Source organism: Magnolia sinica, chromosome 13 (assembly GCF_029962835.1).
Source record: "Magnolia sinica isolate HGM2019 chromosome 13, MsV1, whole genome shotgun sequence".
Lineage (NCBI taxonomy): Eukaryota > Viridiplantae > Streptophyta > Magnoliopsida > Magnoliales > Magnoliaceae > Magnolia > Magnolia sinica.
Genome location: NC_080585.1, coordinates 16,753,881 through 16,777,377, shown reverse-complemented (window position 1 = coordinate 16,777,377; position 23,497 = coordinate 16,753,881). Strand labels below are relative to the sequence as shown.

General features: G+C 39.3%; 2 protein-coding genes across 7 annotated transcripts; one reads left to right on the top strand and one right to left on the bottom strand.

Moving 5' to 3' along the window:
- Positions 1 to 1,529: 1,529 nt before the first annotated feature.
- On the top strand, positions 1,530 to 9,208 carry LOC131222997 (E3 ubiquitin-protein ligase MIEL1-like). 2 transcript variants are annotated; one of them, XM_058218273.1, is made up of 12 exons: positions 1,530 to 1,675; positions 1,823 to 1,910; positions 2,011 to 2,067; positions 2,167 to 2,199; positions 2,302 to 2,379; positions 2,497 to 2,540; positions 2,935 to 2,975; positions 5,574 to 5,656; positions 5,746 to 5,837; positions 5,954 to 6,023; positions 7,798 to 7,839; positions 8,826 to 9,208. In XM_058218273.1, exons 1-12 carry the CDS (start codon positions 1,623 to 1,625, stop codon positions 8,946 to 8,948), a joined length of 804 nt encoding a protein of 267 aa, XP_058074256.1. In that variant the 5' UTR covers positions 1,530 to 1,622; the 3' UTR covers positions 8,949 to 9,208. The 2 variants fall into 2 exon arrangements, with proteins under 2 accessions (XP_058074256.1, XP_058074257.1); XM_058218274.1 differs by lacking the exon at positions 7,798 to 7,839.
- A 2,330-nt stretch (positions 9,209 to 11,538) lies between these two features.
- Positions 11,539 to 23,368, bottom strand: LOC131222995 (uncharacterized). Of its 5 annotated transcripts, XM_058218267.1 has the most exons (14): positions 23,092 to 23,339; positions 20,955 to 21,381; positions 19,685 to 19,776; positions 18,929 to 19,087; positions 18,399 to 18,726; positions 16,738 to 16,856; positions 16,566 to 16,638; positions 15,865 to 16,088; positions 15,724 to 15,780; positions 15,465 to 15,630; positions 14,551 to 14,673; positions 14,279 to 14,449; positions 11,899 to 11,958; positions 11,539 to 11,802 (listed from the first exon to the last, which is right to left on the bottom strand). In XM_058218267.1, exons 1-14 carry the CDS (start codon positions 23,151 to 23,153, stop codon positions 11,683 to 11,685), a joined length of 2,181 nt encoding a protein of 726 aa, XP_058074250.1. In that variant the 5' UTR covers positions 23,154 to 23,339; the 3' UTR covers positions 11,539 to 11,682. The 5 variants fall into 5 exon arrangements, with proteins under 5 accessions (XP_058074250.1, XP_058074251.1, XP_058074253.1 ...); XM_058218268.1 differs by lacking the exons at positions 16,566 to 16,638; positions 16,738 to 16,856 and having other exon boundaries at positions 23,092 to 23,340; XM_058218270.1 differs by lacking the exons at positions 11,539 to 11,802; positions 11,899 to 11,958 and having other exon boundaries at positions 14,285 to 14,449; positions 14,546 to 14,673; positions 23,092 to 23,358.
- Positions 23,369 to 23,497: the final 129 nt, after the last annotated feature.

Below are 23,497 nucleotides of genomic sequence, written 5' to 3'. Positions count from 1 at the left end.
GTTTATATGCCATCCAAACCGTTCATAAGGTCATTACCACAGGGATGAAGTGAAAATACAAAATAAATTAGCCTGAAACAAAGTTTTTATGGTCATAAGAATGTTTCAACGGTTCTCACCCAATCTCCACTGTTTACTCTCGTGTGGCCCACTTGAGTCTTGTATCCACCTTATTTTTTTTCTTTTGTACTAAAATGAGCTCACAAAACGGATAAACGGAGTATATTTCTCAGAAACATGGTGGTGGGCCCCACCCAGCAACCTTGCGCAGGAACTTCCTGCGAAAGGCTTTCGCAGTAAATCCGCGTCCAATCCGTTCCCGCGTCAATGCTACGCATGCACCCCGGTGGGTCCCGCAGATCTGTTAGTTACACCTGCTCCGTGCAACCACTTTGCGGGGAGCTTTGCGCCCTTACTGGACGATTCTCGAGTGTTCTGACTGATGTCAGTTTCCCTTGGAAGTCGGACCGAAATCCTCTACCACAACCAAGATCTACCCCAACATTCTGTTTTTATTACATCCAATCCGTCCATCAGGTGCGTGGTTGGACACTTGGACATAGGACCAAAAATCAGCTAGATACACAACTCAAGTGGGCCAGAATACCTGGAACAGTGACGATGGAACTTCAACCGTGGAATTTTGTTTGCAGTCACATTGTATGTATCTCTAATCAAAACCGTTCATCAGGTCTGGTTCACAAGGACGAGGAGAAGACATAAAGATTAGACCGATCCAATCCAAATCTCACTGGGGCAACACTGAGTGAACTTATTGGTTTTAGCCACAGTTTTATAGTGTTGCCACCTGTGTGGCCATATGAGTTTTTTCAGTATTATCATTCCCATGTACGGTGAAAATAAGTATTCTCACCTGATGTACGGATTGGATTTCACATCAAAAATATGGTGGACCCCACAGAACTTGGTTGTTTTATGCGTTAAACGGGAGTTGCAGACGATTCCTGTCCTCGGAAACCGTAACATTGTCCGGGTGCACTGTTCGCGCGAGGAGAGGTTTGCTCCAATGCATGCGATGTATTGCAAAAGGACACATCGGCACTTTCTCCTTTGAATCTGGGCAATCTTTCAACGATCTAAACCGTTCATATTAGTTCTCTCATTTCAATTACTAAACCGTTTGGCAATTTGGTTATTTTTCTTTGAACATGAACGGTCAATGTAATCCTTGTATAATTGAAGGTTTGAAATATTTAATCCGAGAATTTCCTTTTTGGGTACCATCCGTTCGAGGGACCTTATAAATAAACCATTCGTGTCATTGAAAATGCCCGAAATCAATGGCAAACGATGGGGATGTATTCCACAAACCTCTTCATGTGGACAGTCACAATCTCATGCCTCTAGTAATGGCTATCCTTCTCCATCCCATTGATATTCGGTATACGGCCCATCTACGTCCTGTACCACAATATCAACGGTACTGATCATCGCATCCTAGTGCGACGCACACAACACAAACTTTTAGCACTCACGCGCGCGCGGTATATAAAGATTACTTCGCTCTGCACGTCTCCTTGCAGCTTCTTGCTTATTTTACTTCCCTCCATTGCGGTAATCTTCTTCTCTCTGTTGTATTTTCGCTTCGGACCCATCTATCAATGGAAGGTTCTTCTACCAATCAGCGTTCGGATTTCGGGAAGATGGGATATGGGTATTCTCTAAAATTCCTTTTTTTTTAAAAATAATAATAATAATAAGATTTTCTTTATTTTCTGTTCTAAAATTTAAATGCTTTTGATTGCTTGATAGATCTGATTCTGTATTTCTTTTGGGCTTTTGGGATTTGGGTTTTCCTTAGATGCAAGCATTACAGAAGAAGATGTAAGATTCGAGCTCCATGCTGCAACGAGGTCTTCCCCTGCCGCCACTGTCACAACGAAGCAATGGTACTAAAACGGCAGTCTGTCTCTTTTTCTTGCATTGAATTGAATTTATGGGCTTTTTCTTATCTGGGAATCGATGGATTTCTTCATTTGATGCATTTAGAGCATGATGCGCAATCCCCGTGATCCGCACGAGCTTTGCCGGCACGACGTTCGCCAAGTGAGTTGAATTTCACACACACACTCTCTCTCTCTCTAGATTTTATTTTATTTTTTTGAATTAGATGTGGGTAAATGATTATTGGGTTTGATGTTGCAGGTGATTTGCTCAGTTTGTGACACAGAACAGCCGGTGGGTGTCGATGGATTTGTTCTGTTTTTCTCTGTTCTGTTCTTCTTGATCGTGATCTTGAATATTTTATTTTTCTTTCTTTCTTTCTTTCTATACACATAGGTTGCACGAGTATGTTCTAACTGCGGCGTTAATATGGGAGAATACTTCTGTGAAGTTTGCAAATTCTATGATGATGATGTGAGACAGTTTATGTTCTAGTTTTTTTTTCCTATCTTTATTCTTTACTCTTAGGTAGAAAAATAAGATTTGTATTGTTTGGTCTGTAGTAATAACGGATGTTTGATCTCATTGTAGACTGAAAAAAGACATTTTCATTGCAATGAGTGTGGTATTTGCAGGTTAGCGGTCTACAACTAGAGTTCCGTGTTTTGGTTTATTGCGTGATCTAGGCGTGTTTGGATGCATTAGTCAGTTGGATTCCGGATGCGATACTTACACTTCTGTTTTCTTTCAAAAAAAAAACTCACTTACACTTGTTGGTACTCATATTGAAGGACCATGAACCAGATTGCAATTACATTACTTTCAAGTTGGGCTTGGAAGGCGTGTAAGTGCAATTTGAAGATTACTTCCTCATTTTGGATACTGAGGAAAGTAATTTAGATTGGTTTGTTTCCTCTCTATTGAACTGATTACTGCAATCCAATTTAACTTTGTATCAAAACACATCTTTATGTTTGTGATTTGATGTGGTGAAGTTGTGAACTGATCTGAGTTTTTAAAACCAATCAGAGTTGGAGGCCGGGAGAACTTCTTTCACTGCCAGAAGTGTGGTATGTTGTCATCAGAATTCCTTTCATTTATTAATTTGAACATGCAACTCTTTGCAATAGTTATATGTCAATGAAAATGTAGAATTTCGATGGATTCTTCTATATTCAAATTCTCTCTTGACATTGATTGTTTGGTGGTTGGGTTGAAAAGAGTAAATGATGGCACACGTCTTCCATTCTCTTAGATACTCATCAAACCACTGCTTCAAACCTGAATAATTGAGTCTACATGAAATTCATCTGAGTTGAGTAATGCGCTTTACTATTATAGCATTGTAGAGTCGATTTTGGTGACTCAAGTAGATTAGGTCAACTGAATCTTGACTAAATTGAGTTTTGTTGAGTCATTGCAAAATGCGATCAAGTCTTGACTGAATCAAGCCTTTCAAAAGAATAAAAAGGAAGAAGTCTCGATTGAATCGAGTTTTTGTCAAGTGCTGGCAAAATGTAATTAATCAAACTTTCTTGAATTCTTGAAGTATGTGTATGGAGCTGATCATGCCAATCTTTGTGAGATCTCATTCTGGTCATCTCATAAATCAGGGCGGATGTATATCTCATATATACTAATATACATGCATCTCAATATGCATTGCTCCTGTTGTACAAACTTGCAAAATGGTCTATACTGTGTGAGAAGCGGACTATGCTTTTAATAGACGAATGTGGCCACACCTCATCATAAAGGCCAATCTAAATATTTATATACATACATTATCATAAAAAAATCACATCCATACATACAAACTCAACCTTTGGTAAATCTCGATATAATCCAATGAATAAATATGTACATGTGTCAATAATGGGATGGGCCGCATAAAGTCTAAAACGAACTGGCCTAGTTTGCCCCGCCACTTGCATAAACCTTTCTTTCCTACATGGAGTCTGCAAATATAAAATATAAGAATGTAAGTTTTTAGTTTGCATCTTGCCGTTTCCTTGCTAGTCTGACTGAACACCCAGACATTGAGCACCACCTCACTTGGCACCCTTGCACTCTTAGCAGATCATCTGTCAATGCCTTTCTTCCCTTACCAAAACAAAGAACTATGGAATTGACCATTGGTTTGAATTACTCAACCATGGTCTCCCTTATCAGAACTGAAAATGCAGGCGTACTTTGCAAAGCCTATATTTCATCTTTCCTGAAAATGTATGAGATGGCATGCGAGTGGTTTCAATGCCCTTTGCATGGACAGTCCAATGAGCCCTCAAGAGGAAGGTTGGTGTTTGGTGGGCAGCTGATCATGAAACTTTTGCTAGCTACCATTTAAAAGCCAACCCCAAATTGCTCGGAGTAAGGCTAAGATGATGAGGATTACAATGTATGAGATAAAAAGTTAAGAAATTAACCAAATTAGAGCTAATAATAGTTAGTGAATGCCAAAGTGTTAAGGCAGCTGATCACGAAACTTTTGCTAGCTACCATTTAAAAGCCAACCCCAAATTGCTCGGAGTAAGTCAAGATGACGAGTATTACAATGTATGAGATACAAAGTTAAGAAATTAACCGAATTAGAGCTAATAATAGTTAGTAAATGCTAAAGTGTTAAATTAGACAAGAACCTCAAGATGGGTACTTATTGGCCTCCCTCATTCCTTGTCCATTTTCTGTGTTGCTAGACTACTTTGAAAGCAAAGCGGGCTGTCTGTTGGACCTTATTCATCATGCATCCTGCCCACTTGTTCTAGGTTTTTTGGAAGGTTCGAGTTCAGCCTTACTTGCCCATGGTTTTTTGGGAGTCAAATCGAAGATGGTTCCCTAGTCTCCACATGTAATTTTCCAAATAAAATTGAAGAGGAACCATAAATGTTCAGCATAAATGTCACATTAGGAATCCTTTGACAGTGAATGGTGATAAGGAATCCTCTGAACTCTGGTTACATTGAAGACTAAATGCTCCTCCTAACAAGTGAAAAAGAAACCTCAACCCTCATTTTGTAAGCTATAACAGATGCACCAATGTCACATTAGTATCTATCCATCATGTCTACCATGCCAACTTCTATTTCCATTGATTTCTTCCATTAAACCTGTTTATACATGCTATGCAATCTATTTCAATAGGTATATTTTAATAAGAAGAATTTTATGGCCTTCGACCCAAGGATATGCACATTATACTTTAGTTTTCAGTTTGTAGACAAGTGGGACCCATTGTTTAGTGGCCATTGGTGTCTATTGACCTCTCCATGGATGAATCATTACCAGAAAAATATCCTTGACAGGACAGTCCTTGCCTGTCAGTTAGCAGCCTGAAAATAGATGGTTAAGAAGAGAAATATAGCAATGGTCCACATTCAACTGAAAAGGCCCAAGATTGGTGGCTAGAATTTTCCAATCTGGGAGATTTTCAGTGCATGGTCCACCATCCACTCATGGTGGATCACATTACATTGTCCCACTTCCACAAACTGAAACCATGAGTATACTGGGCATATCCTCAGGTCGAGGATCATATGGGATTTAGACACATAAGTTTGTCTGCACATATAAAAGTGAGAATATAGTTATTCACCCTCATGCATCAGTCTATTGGTTTTATTTGAGTAGAAAATCTCCTTTCCCTCAGTTAATAAATAAAGAGTAAACAGGATCTTGCTACTCAATTGGCTTGCGTGATAATCACTCGTGCGTGGAGAACTCAATGCGGCACCATTGTCCCATTTGTTATGAGGTTTGTGTCCTCACAAACTGCGACTTCTTTTTTTTTTTTTTCAAATAGAACTTGTGCAATATTAGAAAGGTTCTGCTACCATTCTGCAGTATCTTTTTGACTCATTGAAAGCAACAGCGGTTCTGAAATGTGGGCACACAATTCATTCGGAATGTTTAAATGAGATGCAGAAGCATGACCAGTAATGCTCTGATCACCTTGAATATTGTTACTCATTGTTTTTTCTTGTAGCACTTGAGGCCTAAGGGAAACATGCAATATATATTCTCTAAGCTTGTCTTGAGTTCTGTCACACAGGTATTCATGTCCACTATGCTTCAAGTCTGTGATTGACATGAGTATATACTGGAAGAGAATAGATGAGGAGGTAAGCGGATGAGTTCACATAAACCGTTTGCCACATGCATTTATTATTGTGAAATGTTAAATTACGAGGCATGCTTTTGTTGGCCTTTGGATGTCCCCTTGCTGCTATTTTCCAATAGAAGAGCTTCTTGTTAATGTTCATTTAGTTAGTTTTTCCCAGTGCAATGCACCTGTTTATCTGTAATGACATTTTATTGAAAAGGGGAAGCAATGTAATAGATGCCGGCATTAATGGGATTCTCTTGCTTAGGGCTGTTTAAGGTGTGCTTGTAAGCAGTGATTGCAATATTGATTATAATGGCTGATACAATCGATATCTCACCCCTCCTATACGAAACTACCAGGAAGTTATAAAACTCCCTAGTGTCATGCAATATATCATCGATATCGCGTGATATATTGTATTAAATTCGGCTGCTTGCTGCAGTGAGGTCACGGGTCACTCTCAGCCTCCTTTTTTTTTTCTTTTTTTTTTTTTTTGAAATTTGCACAACAATTTATTGAAAACAGGCCACTTTCAGCCAGTTTGACGGCCTACTTACTCCATTCCTCTCAAGGTGGAATAGGGTTTCCCCACTATCCAAACAAAACCTGTTTCAAAATGCAACTCGTGGCTGTTTAAATACAGTGCAATGCCATTTTGCATTCTTTTCAATATGTTTTTGAGCTTGCTATCTTATTTGAATCAGGGTTTAGGATTCTTTATTACTCTCTGTCTCCTCTCCCCTCCCCCCCCCCCTGAATACTGAGCTTTTGCTTCTTCGTCTTTATTGATAATGCTCTAGATTTGGGTATTATGAATGAATTATTTTAACTTTGAATCTTCATCCTCTTTCTGTGGAGCTTCTACTTGCCTGCAAGCTGTGGTTTGCATTCATATATAGCATGGAGGAAAAAAATCATGTCAGACACATTAAAATTGTGTTTGCTCAAAATGTTTTACAATTGGACTAGCCATCCTAGATGTACAAGAGCAAACAAGGAAAGTGTAGTCCTCAAATTTATAGCAGTTTCATTATGCCTGCAGAACATCAGCATTGCTTGACTTTTTATTTACAGTCAATGGAGTTGCTTAGGAATCAGCCATTGATTGCAATGCTAAAATATTAGGAACTTTCTAGGTGTTTGCACACAACTGTGCAGAGGTGCTCAAGCAATTGCACTTATATTGATCTTCTTTTTTTGTTTGTACAATAACATTTGGGTCCATGACTGATACTGTGACCATGTACACTTGTATACTGATATATACATGTATAGATATCCAAGCTATTTATCAGTGACTGGAATTTGTATTTGTGGGATGTGTGTGCAAGATCCGGGCTGATCACCTGACATACCCCACATCAGATGGCCCAGAGCCCAAAAATCTCACGGATTGGACATAATCCTCCATCTGGTTGTAGGATTAGGATCGTCAATCAATGTGAAGTTCTGCCTATGGCCTATCCACAGTAGTCCCTCATAATCAACAGTTTGGATCCTTGTTTACGTGTGCCACTTGTACTGGATAGATTCACCAATAACTTATGTGAAAGAAAGTGGCAACGTTCTCAGTCTTCTCATATGTATGCGTGAGGGCCATAAATTGACTTCTCATTCACCAAAATGGAACATGCTTATCACCGCATGTGTTTACACTTATAATCTCTTGTTCTTGGTTTTTCCCTTATGCTAATCATCTCGGTTTTTCTTTTTATTAGATTTTTCATTGGGATGGTTGCACCTGAATCTCTATCTACGCAAAACTAACTTTTCAAACTTCACTTTCTCAGATACAAGAAACCAGAATGCCTGAGGAGTACCAGAACAAGAAGGTGTGCTTTCCTCCCATATCAATTTTCTCTTAATGGGTGGATGCAACTCATGCAGACCTCTAAATTGCAAATCCATCAGGAATTCCATAAACCAGAACATGCCCTTGCAATGATAAATACCACTGTTAGACTAGCATTAGAAACTCGTTAAAAAAATTCCCATGACCGTCTACAATTCAAGGCAATACTTTCACTCTCCCTGGATGTAGGACTGGTTTCGTATGTTCCCATTTCAGTAATCGATGAAAGAACTGCCTCTTCCAATGAAGACGATGCGCCCTTGAAACTAGTACCCAAAAAAAAAAAAAAGAAAATCATCCCTGCTCATTCAGGGTCATCTTTTCTTTTCTTTTTTTCATGTTGTGTTGATGTCACCTTATGTTCTCTTGCATGTTGTTACATGGTGCATACTAATAGATTAAGGGCCGTTTGGTCATTACCATAGATACCTATATATGCACATATAGGCTTTGTCAGGGGTATTTTAGTCATTGTGATTTGCAATACTAATTGTAGGTTTGATAGGGCTACGTGCACCCCTTCTAGAAGCACTTTCACATGCGGCACAGATGCCATCCTGGAAAGTGTGTGAAGCATTTGAGTGGTGTAAAGAGGTGGCCTCCATGAGTATGACCATAAACAAAGTCAGACCAGTCCACTCATCCAGTTAGCCCACACCTATACAAAAAGAATGGATGGTTTAGATAAAATTTCCAAAGGTTGCATTGGACTTATACGTGTGGCCCACGTGATGAATCGACTAGCTTGGTTTCTCTATATGGTTCTTCACGATGGGGCCACCTTATCAACTACTCAGATGTTCTACCATTTGTGAGGATGGCCAGTGTGCTGCGTGTACAGGTGTGTGCCGGCGAGTTTCATACATAGTAGGAAGGATTTATCATTTTGCTTTATCAATTACTGTGCATGTGCTTTTATTATTATTATTATTTAGTGCGTCTCAGATACAAAAGAAAAAATTTCAGGTTTGGATTCTTTGTAATGACTGCAATGATACCACTGAAGTCTTCTTTCACATAATCGGGCACAAATGCTGCCACTGTAACTCATACAATACACGCATGATCTCACCGCCAGTCATTCCCTGATGGCTAGATTCTGATCACCGGAAGATAGGAATACAGTTCGCAATCCTCAAAGAATATGCTGAGGCCCCACAAAGTTACCTTCATGTGCTAGCTGAGCTTCACTGCAACAGTTACTCTTTTGTTGCATGTAACAGAAGTGTTCATGATAGTGCGCTCCACTAGTTTCCATCCTATTCTTTTATATTGGATTGAGTAGCATTGGTTTGTGAAGAAATGTTTAAGTTGGATTTATGCAACCTTCCATCAAGCATTCATCATCAGCGTAGTACTACTTGGGTTGCTGGGTTTGACAGGTTTTTGTTTACTTAATAGATGCATAAATACAACCCCATATACGCATGGACCCATGTGCGAGATTCAAGCCCACCATCAGATGGGTCCCACCATGCAATGCAGATGTGATCGGTTGCGATAAAGATTAAACAATTGCATGGCCAAAATAAAATTTAGCCAAGTTTTCCTAAGTCATTTGTCTTGCAACATCTTGGCCTGTTTGATGAGTGGACTGGCCTTTGGTTTTTGGCAGGGGCATCCTTGCAGTGGGACCCACCCAATGGATGGCTTCGATCTCACACATTTGTACCACATTGGCACATTCACTATATGGTCAGAAAAGAAAATGCAAAAGATGATGGCCAGTGTCTTGCATTCTTGGGGACTCTTGCATGGGCCATCTTTGGTAAGTCTCCATCATTTTGACATCTTGGATCACTGAACAGAGAACCCTGAGTGTACAAAGGGTTGTATGATGTGAAGGTCCACATCATGCACAATGTAGAAGGGCCCACGTTTTGTTAGTCGATACCATTGGTTTGTTTTGTCCCAAATGAGTCTTGCATGACATCTAACTTGTCCAAAAGGTGGCCCCCACCATAGATATCATCTAGTTCAAGGACCAGCCAAATCCATGCATCAGGTGGGGCCCTTAGATGTTGCACAAGCAGCTTCACACATCTGCACTTTTATGCTCGGCGAGTGATAAGCTTAGTGTGACTAGCACATGACTGTAATTTCATCAACCATGCGCAACATCCAACTCGTTTGAAATGTTGGGCCTACAAAAAAAAAGGGCTAGGAAGAAAATCAGGCTGATCTATCCATCGTGTGGGACACTGTTGAAAACACAAGGCAAAAAACCACCAATTCAATTTGAAGTACACTTGTGGCCCACCGAACAATGCATCAACCTTAATTTTGTGATAGGAGATGTTAGTGGTTGGGCCAACCTTTTGGACGTTCTGAAGTCCTCTATACATTTGAGACATTGGCAATTATGCACTCTTTGCAGACCTCCATTTTCCGTGTGTGTGTGTGTGTGTGTGTGTGTGTGTGTGTGTGTGTATACACTTCTTAACTCAGATGTGCAATCACGGAGATATTTTGAGGAATGCAGTCCGTAATAGCGGCCATTAGATCAAACGTTTTGGATCGCCACTAATTTCCACACACAAAATTCCGTATAGAAGTGCAGCCTGGCTCTCGCCTGTTTAATGTGAATTTGAGAATTCTTATCCAGCCGTCCACCTTGTTCTTAAGGGGAATTCTGGGATCCTCGACCCAATTTCAGTATAAGCTCAATCTTCAGTTATTGGACATGGTGCCCACCCAAGTTCAGTGATCTAGATCATTCTTCTATTGCATCCCACGATGGATGGACCATGCTCCAAAACTGGCTAAGCTTTGGGAGATCCCAGCTATTCATTCAATCATGAGACTTTTTTCAATCATTATTCTGACAAAATAAAGAATGGGAATGCCAAGTGCATTTATTTGTCACTCAGCTGCTCCCAATGCTTACATGGCACGTGCATGCAAGACTAGAACCATTCATCAAATGGGCCCCATGTGTTGGTACCCTGGTTAACATCGGCCTGTCTACTCATCTGATAGGGGTGCTAAAAGGTTAATATAAAACATTGCTCAGGTTCCTCTTCTACCGTACATCACCTGATACTTGGCCAGCTTGATTTTCAGTCCAAGGGATCTACAAGATGGGGTGCTTTGGATGAGTGGCTTAGATCTCACGTCCGACTGATCAAAGAGACGCTCAAAAAAATGAAATAGAAATGTGATGGCTCCTCAAACCCTACCATGGCCACAAACACAATCCAGGCCATTCATATGGTTTGCCCACATTGTATGTGCCATGGCCCTATGGCCTCAAAATCAGGCTGCTCCATTTGTCATATGGGCGGCCACATCTACATGAAGAAAGATCTACAATGTCTGCAAATCACAGATAATGACAAGAATGAGAAGTGCTTCGATTGTGATTAGATAAGATGGGCCATGCTGCAGGTTTAGGGCAAATATGCAGGTATAAAAACCAAGCACTCTTATTTCTGTACATGGAGTGAACGGTGGACACATACAAGATCCAGACCATTCATCAGATAGGCCCTTCTGTGGAATATACCCAAGTACTGCCCAGCTTCTATCTGTTGAATGCCAACCATTGGTTCATTATTGCACCTATAAAAAAAAACACCATCTGTATTTGTAGCTACAATGAAAAGAAATGGTGGGATTTCTAGCACATTGACATTAAGGCCCATCAAATGAATGGCCAATAGCCCATACTGAGAGAACATGATGTATAAGATTGAGACTGATTGGAAGTTAATAAACATTATTAAACAAAAATTAATGAAGCTTCCCTTGGAAACCATAAGCAGTTGCATAATCTCTTCTTTCGTCAGTTTGAAAATCAAAAGAAAGCTGATAGATGATGTTTCTACTCATATAAGATCGAAGAGGAGACGTCGAGGGTGCACCATGACTGAACTTCCATCTTCTTGGTTCGCTTTAGCTGCTTTACTATGTTCAGCCGTTCTGTTGAATACGGAGAAGGGATCTATGACCATAATAAGGTGTTAGCAAAAAACATATTGGTCTTTTGAGCAGTTAAGATGATAGAATGGAGAGATTTCAGCAAGGAAGACGGATTTACCAAGAAAGGAATGTACTTCTTAATTGCAGCCAAGATTGCGGCGTGGCCCACAGCTGATAACTGTCCAAAAAAAAAGGATAAAAGATCATGCGCCAAGAAATATCTAGAAACAGTTAACGGCAAGGGTATTCCTTGGCCGCTACCTGATACATGGTAGGGTTGCAACTTACAACTTGGGTCGGGCTCAACCAAGGCTTGACTGGCCTAACCTGAACTTTAGGTCAGATCAGGTTGGGTTGAGGTTAGGTTGAGCTTGGGCTGGAAATCTTCAACCTGACCCCAGGTCAGATTGGGCTTGGGTTGGGGCCTCGGGCAATCCAATCCAACCCGAACCTGATCCTATATGAATAACATAAAACAATAATAATTATATTGGGAAAACACTAGTGGTAATGGATCTCAGGTTGGGTCTGGCCTGAGGTTAGGGTTGAGTATTATTCAATACCTTGTGTTGGACTGGGTTAGTGGGTTGGGTTGAGCTTCAGGCTCTCCTCTCAAAGTTGGGTTAGGCTTAGGTTGACCCTCAACCCAACCCGACCTGCCTGAGTTTCACCCCAAATACATGGAAAGTGGAGCGATGGATCTAAACGGTCCACCGAGTGGGCCTATCTATGGATGGCGCATGGTTAATCACACCAGATGATCTCAGCCATACAAACTGTGACCTTGAGAGAGAGAGAGAGAGAGAGAGAGAGAGAGAGAGTTGTGACCTTCAAACGGCTGACAAAATTGTAACAGTTGGCAGTTAACACCATAGTTCAGAAACTCGAAAGGTTTTGACTCAACTCGGCCAAGCCAGCTTGACTCAATCGGACTTATCAAGAAATAAAATGTGATTTGGTCACAACTCGGTTGAGACTCGAAAAAAAAAAACTTGAATTAACTCGAAAACAACTTGAGAAACTAGATGATACTCGACTCACCGAGACTCTAGAATATTTATCATTATATAGTTCATGATCAAGACTTGAAAAAAAAAGAAAAGAACTTGACCTACTCACTCGACTCAATAGACCTTCAACGAATTCTTAAACCTTGGACGACAACTCAACAGGAAAACATGATGAACTGCATTGGTTGATTCTAAGGAGCCATCAGTTGGAAACTCTGAATAATTTGAAGTCAATAGTAAAATGTAGGCTGGTCTGTTTAGTGTGATTTTCAACCGTGGGACACATTTGAAGAGGACTCACTAGATGGACAGACTGGATCCATTGATCCAATGCCTCCACCTACTAGTATCGGGCACAAAATGTGCCGTGGTAATCCAGCAATGCTTGATCAGTCTCCCTCTTATGATTAGCTTAAATGTACACTTTCTTTCATGCAAATTAGGTAGCATCATCTTCAGTAAAACACAAACTATTGTCATGGAAACTAGGTAGCATCAGTTTGGGTCAAAATGCAAACTATCGTCACTAAAGAAGCCTGACTGATACAACTTAGAAGTGATCCGCTACAGTGTGGAATATAGAAAAAAGAGAAATTTCGCACCTGCATCACAAACTCAGATTCCCCCATGGGTGCCATGTAAGAACTCTGTTTAGTGGGCCTTACTGATCAACGGTTTGGATTGTCATTCAGTTGGACTGGATGATTGAGTAGAACAGTGGGCCCCACTTCAGGTGATGCGCTGCGCAGTCTATCTGCGCAGCTTTGCGTACTAGGGCTGGAATGCTATAACTGTCTTACGCAGACAGCAATTTGAGTTGTACTAGGATGCTACAATGTGGAGCGTGGGAGAGAGAGTTGTGATGGGTTTCAAACTCTCTCTACAGATTCTATAAAAGAGAGCTGGGTCCCCGATCCTACACTAGAGCAGAAATTCGAGTCCCATCTTGTGAATTGCAGAAAGGGTGTGAAGGAGAGGAAGATCCTAAGCTCTACAGGTATTCTGGTATTCTTATCCGGCTTCCATGGCGGCGTCTCAGCTAGGTAAGCTATCCGACCCCTGATCGCCATGTCCCATGCACAGACAGATCTGTGGGCCTATTCCGCATATAGATTCCCCCATGGGTGCCAATGAGGGACGTGCAACTCTCGGTTGTGTTCATCAGGCAGATCACACCATTAATGTGCTCTGGCCCAAAAATAGGCCAACCAATCTTCAGGTGGACCAGACAAACTAGATAAGTTAATGGTTACAAAAAGATAGCCAACCATCCACAATCAACTCACATCAAGGAACCACCTAATGAGCAGACTAGAATTACTTTGGGGCCAGGGCACATCATTGGCAGGGCCCTGTTGTTGAATTGCCCTGATCATGTACACTTTGCACTGTGGCACATGTGGCGGTTCTGGGTTTGGTGACTGCAGATGTGTCATGGCAAGTAGTATTCATTCAGAAGAAAGAGAAAGGCACCAAAGATGTACTCACGGGTAGTAGCATAAGGATCGCAACTGGAATAACAGACGCAATATCAGCCAATGTTCTCCTCAATTTCTTCCTCTCCCTCATTGTAAGTGCACACCGATGAATTTTCTTCTGGATTAGACCGAGAGCAGTCGACATGTCTATGAAGAGCAACCGAGTTCCCATCCATAAATCCTTTATCATAGATCAACAACAGTGCTAAGATTTGATGCTTTAAACAATGTATCCATATATAATTCATTTATAGATTGAATAATGGAAATGGTTAACCTTACAGAGGTTGTAGACATCAACTTGTTGCCAGACTTTCTTAACAAGCTCTGGTGCACTGGAATTGTTTCTGCAGCAGGGGGAATCTTCTCTATGATGAATGCATCCATCCTATCTGAACTAGTATTCTGAAACATTACGATTGATCAGTAATGCTTTAGAACAGAGCTTTCCATACATGTACGCACCATGCCAAAAAGTTCAACATACTAGTAGAGACCATAGTGCCAAATCTCATTCCTGACAATTTCTCAGCCCGGAAATTTCTTGGGAGATTTTCAAATTTGGAGGACTTTCTCAGGATATTATCAGGAAAATCTTGCTGAAAATAAAATATTTAGTTAAAAAAAATAATTTATAATGTAAATATTTATTTATCTAACAAATTCCATAAGTATTTTACAATTTTTTGGGATAAAATAGCAATATTTTAAAATCTTTGAAAATCTCACAATAATATCCTTCAGCGTATTTTCCACAATATTATTGTGAGAATTCAAAAATCTAGAGGACATTTGTCACACTGGTAGAGACCCACAAGAAACCAGGTGATTCATAATTAATTTAACCGAACAACAAACAAATACATTGAAATATGCGAGACGATCCGACCAATTATATCTATCATTTTTCTGAGCCCAAGAGAGTTCTATGTATGAAGTTCAGACCTTGGATGTAGGACATTTAGGTCATTTTTTGAACCAAGAGTATTTTTTTGCCGAACGTGGTTTTCTACTTCTTGGTGGAACATAGCTCGCATTTCATAGGTGAAACACAGCATGAAATTCCATTAGTTACAGACATTACCGGCAGCAGGACAATGGATAAGTGGTGTAACCTAAACAGTAGCTTAATGCATTCAAATCCTAATGAAGAATATATTGGTTCCCAAGTTCAAAAATAGAATTACATCAATTACCTTCCTCATTCGAGACATGCATTCAGGCATGTATTCTGTGACCCATCTCGTTGTTAACTCATCAACTTTCTCGTGTACTTCTTCAAATAATATAGTTACATTCACAGTGTCTTGATTCCCTGAAGATAGTTCAGGGAGGCTAAGTTCTGTGACCTTCGGCAGTTTACTGTTTCATTAAGTCAGCACAAATCAACATTTTCAATCTCATTAAGTAACCGTCATGTTGTTACTACCGATAAAGACACCGCACCCAACTTACCATGATTGATCATAAGCAGCCCAGTAATCTTCCAGACAAATATTGAGCAGATTCTGGCTGCAAATTGTCACAAAACATTAAACATAATGTGTATCATCTGTACAATTCTGTTACTGAAGAGACGCATGTCATTTTCAATACCTTCGGAGCAAAAATGCCACCAAATTTGCATCTAGAGATTGTTGAGTTGACTTGCTGAAGTAACCAAAGCTTGAGAAGACATTGGAGCAAACGTTGAAGACGGCAGGGAGAATGATCTCTTTCTCTGCTTGGATGGCATGCTGTTTTGACCTCTTTCTTTCTTGGTGACTGATACCAGGAACTGCATTGTAAAAGTCAAGCCATCCAATCTCTTCAGTTACTACCTATAGGAACAAGCATGACATTTGAGGACTGCAGAGTTAGTACAGCGCCATTTAACAGATGTCTTCAAAATACATGCAGATAACTGATGCTGCATTACCTCATTGCCTATAACATGCTAAACAGCATGGCAAAAAAATACTCTCTTTTGATTTCATGAATTTGTCATACTCTTTCAACAGATTTCGTTATTATAAAAATGAACGGTATTTTAGTTTACAACCTAAGGGCCCATCTGATTGGAAGACACCCACTTGCATTTGGGTTGGTGAGAAAAATGGGAACTGCATTAAGTGGGATTCCATTTTCTCACCTTCTCCACCCAAATAGCAAGCACAATAAGAATGGGAAAGTCCTATTCTTATCAGAATTGAGATTTGGATGAAGCGTATCTCATCCACCACCAAGAGCATCAACTCGCAAATTCCACCCTAAAGCCCAAATTCCAGACCTCCAGTAATAGCAGAATCAAGACTCACCTCCATGAAGAGCTGATACAGTGATATGGAAGACAGCTCGGGATAGATGAAAAGGCTACCACACTCCAAATAGCTGCAATGAAAGCAGTGAACCTGATATATTATCTAGTTATTAAGGACCCTACTGAATTTATTTGGATGTTCTTATATATAAAACTGCAAATGAAACCACCTGAGAAAATCCTTCACGGGTTCATCAACATCCTTTATGCCCATGCGTGATAAGAATAGCCTTGTCCTTTTCCCTAAGAATGCAAAAATACCAAGAGTGGCTAGGTCGCTCTGAAGAATCTGTCATCATTGTTGGACAAAAACACTCTAAGATGCCATAAACATAGACATTGTGTTGAAAAACAAAAGCGATACCTAATCAAGCAAGCAAGCTGAAGTGCCAGAGGAAGACGAGGTACTTGGAAACTTCTATTTTTCAGGACCATTTGGTCACTGAAAAATGTTCCATTCAGACAGCCTTGTCCAAACATGGCATATATCCGTGGTTTGTCAGCAGTAATATTGGGACATGGCGCTAATTTCAATAAAACCAAAGACAAGGCTGTCCAAAAAACAAGCTGTTATTGTGAATTGGACAATCTGGACATGGAGTTGTCTTAACCCATTTTCCATAATATACACGAAGTAATGTTTTGTACACATGCACGGCACATGTGCCACACAAGCCGCACATGTGAATGTACCATAAGTGAGACAGCTTATCTTCAACCACCCCATATATGCCACCTTCAACCTTCAAGCGCCCGACATGTGCCAATACCCATGTGTACACGTGCCACGTGTGCTATCGTGCATATTCAAGATATTGAAATATGTTACCATGCATCTTCAAGTAACCCTTATGTGCGACATTTGGCATTATTAATCTACAAGAGCACCATATGTCCAGTCATGACAATGCACCTAATATGTACAAGAGCCACATATGCTTATCCATACAAGGTGTTTGGCAAACAATAGACTACGGCAAAAAAGTCCATTCATACGAGCTTTGTTCAGACACCTTTGGATGGACAAATATGTTCGAAAAGTTCTATTCAACATAACTTTGATGGTAACCAAACGGACCCTTCAGGTTTATCTATTCTAACACTTAGGGCATGTTTGGATATGCGGAATCTAAGGCAAAAGAAAGGGAAAAATAATAATTATCCGATAATTATTTCCATGATAACTATTGAAACATGGATTCTAATTGAGTACTTGTTTGGGTAGCAAGTGGAAATCTCATAAGACTCGCCTTGTTTCTTGTTCCGAGAATCCAAATTGTGAAAAAGTGTAATGATTGCTTGGCGAAATCCACCCTTTTCTTTTCTTTTTTTCCAAACAACACAAATCATCACATCAAAGGAAAATCCTTTTCCTTTTCTGCTCTTTGGCATGGAATTCATGGTTTGCAAACATGGCCTCAGGGAAACTTAGATATTGACACTTACGACATGTTTGGATACAAGGAAAAACATGAAATTCTATGGAAATAGAAAAGGCATTCCATTGACGTGACCTTTTGCGTTGTGTGGATAGCAAAGATAATAATGAATCCCACCAAGTAATCATTAGCCTTTTCTATAGTTTAGATTCTCAAGCACAAGATACGAGGTGATGCATGTTTTTCTATTCTTCTATTTGTTCTTTACAGTTTCAATTTGTTTGAGGAAGACATGGTGAAAGATGTTGAAATGAATTAAGAGCATTGGAACATCATGTTTTTTAATACAATCCTATTCTGGAATGCAGGCAAAAGAAGGACCCTTTAACTCTTTCCTGCTAACATTTCAACAGAAGAAACTAGAAGAATACATCAAAACTCACAAGGCTGACCTTGTTTTGCAGGCTTGCAACAACACCCTCTCTCTGGAATGCAGCAACAAGCTTTCTCTGAACCAAACCCAGCCAAAATACTACCTCTGGATTTGTATTATTAAGTAGTATCTTTGAACCGAAGTGAGCTAGAAACTCTTGTTCAAATCCCGCCACAGATGCTAAGCTATGCAATTTATCCATTGAAACAAGACCATATAATGCATCCATGAGCTCCCCTATTGCATCTGGAAGGGATGATGTGAACGAAGGAGAAGAAATGCGCCCGACACCCAACTTCTTGGCTGCAATACAGCAGCTGGTAGCAAGAATATTCGCTGCAACACCACTGGATTTCTTTGTGCTTAGACTAGATTCCTCATCTAGGGGCCTCTAGTGAACTAAAACATGAAAAAAGACAAGTGCTCGCATGCATGGAAAAGTAGACTATGCCAGAGCTCCATTGTAGCATTAACATAAATGGAGATATAGAAATACACGCTTGAATCATATGATAATATTCGAATAAACATGTGGTTGCAAGCACAAACCTTTCTGTGTATTCCACAGCCCATCTTTCCAGTAAGGTACTAAAATCTCCTGCAAAAACTGGAAGCAGCTCCATTTTGAACCATTCCACCAATTTTGTGTCCTTCATTTTCAGCTGAGTTACAATGTCATTGTGAAGGATGCTTACTTTCGGTGAAAGGCTGAAGTGGAGAGAAAAATCAGTTGACTATAAACAATCAGACCTATGTTACCATATAAATTTCACATATTATATAGAAAAACAATACCATGTTGGACAGACATGACACTACCAATATTAATACTGATACTTGGGAGGATACATTATGACTGAATCAAATGGTATCAGCTTCTTTTTTAAAATCCTAATATTTTTAAAAGACTAACGTATTGCAAAACTCTGAAAACATTTTATGGTTATTTAAATTTAGCATGATAGAAAGGCTAAAAAAATACCTTGTTTAATAATAGTAAAATCAACCAGATGGACCAAATGTTTTAAAGTAAACAAGGTATTTTAGTTTGGAAACAATGTTTACTTATGAATTGGAAACCATATCTATATCTATTTCCAAGATTTTGAGAAGTGCAGAGGACATAGATACTGACAAGTGAGAACGTGGATATCCATATCACCGTTCCAATATCAGTATCCACATCTGGGAATCATACATTTGAACAGGTAAATCTTACATGTTTAGTATGCCATGTAAGTATACTTCCTATGAATAAAGCACTTCCAACAACAATATTCTAGCACAAAACTAGACAACACTCACATTTTGCAAACTGGAGCAGTGTCATTTCCATGTCTACCGCAGAGCATAATTTCCATTTCTTTTGCTGTTTGTAACAATGCATACACTGCTACCTACACAACGAAAATAAAAATAAGCTTCATCCATTCCACATTCCAAATGTTTCCGAATCCTGCTGACTAGGTCTTAGAGAAATTAAGGTAAGAAAGAACCCAAAAAAAAAAAAAAAAACACTAAAATGAGCTAATGATAGCAACATGTCTCCAGCAAATATAATGAAAAACAATAGATTTGCAAGCCTAAGATGTGTATGTTTCTATTATTAGCAATCAATGATTGGAAAGTTAATGCAACCAAATGTGCTTATAAGTATAGACCATTTGATGATTGAAGAAATGGATAATTTTATGATCACTGATTCACTATGGTGCCATCTCAATGTCAATCAAGGCCCACAGATCACAAGTTGACCATGACGTAGGGGCGACAATTGACATCTAGAACATGGCAAACAATCAAGATGCAAAAGAAAAGATGGTGCTTAGTTCAACACCATATTATGCATAAGCTGCCCGTCAGGCATGTAGGTATCCACCATCAATTGCCAGGGAAGCTGAAGAAGATGCGCTACAAATGAGGATCTTCATAGGAGATTATGACCACCAATTTAAACCCAAGGACCTTTTTTTTTTTTTTTTCTGAACCCGGGTGCAACTGATGCAACCAAATGGCTAGACAAGCCGATTTATCAAGATTTGAAGAATCCACTCGTATCCCACACGTGTGCACAAGAAAAGGCCTATTTTCAGTTTTTTTTATAGCTTATCTCTAACTTCCTTTTCTTTCATATCTCTATGTTAAGAAATAAGTAATCTTAGATTTTTCTTGCTCAAGTGCTTTCTTATTTTAGAGATTATATGTCATGAAATAAACATTATTTTTCCTATTTTAGAGTACTTGGCCAACTAGGAATCCTATTTGTAAATTTCCATAGATTATACATTCAAGATTGTAAACACTCATTATAAATAAGGCTTATGCCTCTGGAATAAGACATGGTTGAATGGTTCTCTTTGAGCAAATTCTCTTGTTTCTCTAGGGTTGTTGTTGGGGTGATCTCTGGTGTAAGACTAGAGGTCTGATGAACTTGCACACGATCATTGCATTCTTTTCTCTTTCGTGATTCAAACTTCAATCAGGTTCATTGAATCTTATTGCAATTAATTCTTCCTTGATCTAGTTGCATTAAAAATAAAATGATAATTTGCATATTTTGATAGTAGCTGCAAACCTGATACGCGATATGCTTGTGCCATGCATGCACATCCACACCAATCCATGCCTTTGCAAGCTGTGGACCATTTCTAGCCAATTCATGGCATTTTATTGCATCACAAAATCTCCTTGCAGATTGATGCAAAACCTGAAGAAGATAATCTGTCCGACTAACACCCATTTCATGATTATCACTTGTAACCACCGGAAGCTCACTGTCACCATCGGTGTAATCCAAAGCTTTAGCAGAAGCAGCTGAAATCTTAACAAAAGACGGTCGCCTCCAATAATGCATTGAAGGTGGTGATGCAAAATAAGCAAACACAAATCTGAACAGAATTTTATTTGTCAATACACCAAAATTTCCTTCCCCTCTCCAATTGAAATCCCATGGTCGAGGCCCTAACGCAAAGACCATTCTGCATTGTATGCCACAAGAGTTTCTGCAACACAAAAATGTTGATCTTAGTAAATTCTTCTCCCAATATTTCAAACTATCAGTAAAAATTAAATTAGGGTCTGTATGTCTAGAAAGAAAACTGTGGTCAACCATAGAAAAAAAAATTCTTTTGATGTGATAGTTTCCTTTGTTTGAAGAACAAAAATAAAATAAAATAGGGACTTGATTTCTTTTTCCAAAGCATCCCTCAAAAGAGCCTAAAACTATTTCCCCCAAAAACTACTAAATTGATTGCCTCAGTTGATGGGAAAATGCTTTGACCTCTGTTGTGACGTTTAAACTTGTCATTATTACACTTTTCCTTTGTTTTGTTAGATTTACCCTTTCAAAATGGGAAAACAAACGATGGGTATGGAACATGAAAGCATATTCCATGCAAAATTCATGGTGTGAAATAAACAAGGTTTTGGGAATCCATTTCACCCAATGCTAACATCACATTTCAACATTTTGGGACTCCCTACCTGTTTTGCCTTTCCAGGTTTTGGTTTCATCCTGAAAAAATGGACCCTAAAACAAAACAAGGGAAACTAAGCAGTGGTAACAGATTTAACAGGAAGTCAAGATCAGCCTAAAAATGAAAGAGCTTACATGATATCCATCTAAAATAAAGAGATAATTTTCGAGCATAATGAAATTCAACGAGCCAAAGATGAACATTAGCCTTTCTCCCTCTACCTAGTTGTGTAATTGTACACATGGTACACGTGTGTGAGATCCAGGACTCTCGTTAGGGAGGTCTCCTCATCAACATTCTCTGGCCCAAAAAGGTCAGTTGGATTATCATAACTGCTGTATTTAAACATAGAATGCAAGATGTTTACCAACTCTTTTCAACTGTCCATTTCTTCCTCAAATCCAGTGGTTACAATTTGTCGACTGGCCTTAATTTTTTGAGCCAATGGATGAGCATGCTTGACGAGTCGCCCAGATTTCTCACGTCTGCCACATGTACCAGGAGGCAATAAGTCCTTTAAAAGGGAATCCAAATTAAAACCAGAAAATCTATTAATTTTTTCTTATATAACATCAATTTTAATAAATTGGCAAGAAATACCATCAGTAGTACTAACTTCTATGAAGTGCCATATGGTGACTGGGACCGTTGATCTGCAAATTATTAGACAATCCTGACCATCTGATAGAAAGTTTTTCTTATTGATTGTAGACCCTTTATGTTTTGTTTCTCAACTTTGAGCTAATAGTCCATTTGCAGGCCATTTCCTATCAAGCTAACAGTCCATCCACATGATGGCCCACAACATCAACGATCACATTTATGGTGAACATGTTTCGGTGGACACTTGATGGAACTCAATGAAGACTACATGCATGAAATTAAGGGAATTCATGAGTCCATTAATCAGGCTATAAAAGATGAAAGGGAATTCATGGAAAAAAAAAGAAAAAGGAAGAACTTTCAACATTAATCAGGCTATAAAATAAATGAATTCATCAAAATAAGATAAAGAAAACAGATTTAGGACAAAACCCAAATGAAATCAAACAGAATCCATCAAAGAGGTAGAGAAAGTATATCGAGCAAGTAATCAAAATCAATTCAAATTCACAAGGGGTCGTTTGGCACCATATACCATGATTTTACAGGAATTCAAAACGAAGATTAGATTACATCAAAAGGGAGTGTAAAAATTCGCCAAAAAGGACGGACAGAGAGAGAGAGATGGCGTACATGCACGACCTTGGAAGTTGCAGAGAAGGAGTGGAAATGGACATATGGGAGATCGTGGCCATTGGATTTGGAAGAGTATGAGAAGATTGAAAGGGTAGGAGATTGCATATTCTCCTCTATTTCTATCTGTCTCTGTCTTTCTTGGGTTTCTCTCCCGCCAACCCTTCGTTTGTTTGAAGCTATGGACTCTCTGTCTCTTGTCTGTACGTCTCGCATGCACGTGTCTCGCATCTTTCCTAGTATACACGCGTTTGCAGTTCTGAAAACGTATGCCCATATTCGTTAAATCTAGACCATTGGTTTGTTGTGTCCCACAGTGGATGGAGGAGGTGATAGAAATATCTGAAAATGAAATAATCCATTTACCAATTAAAGGATATTTTTCAGTTTAACAGTAGGCCTTGTT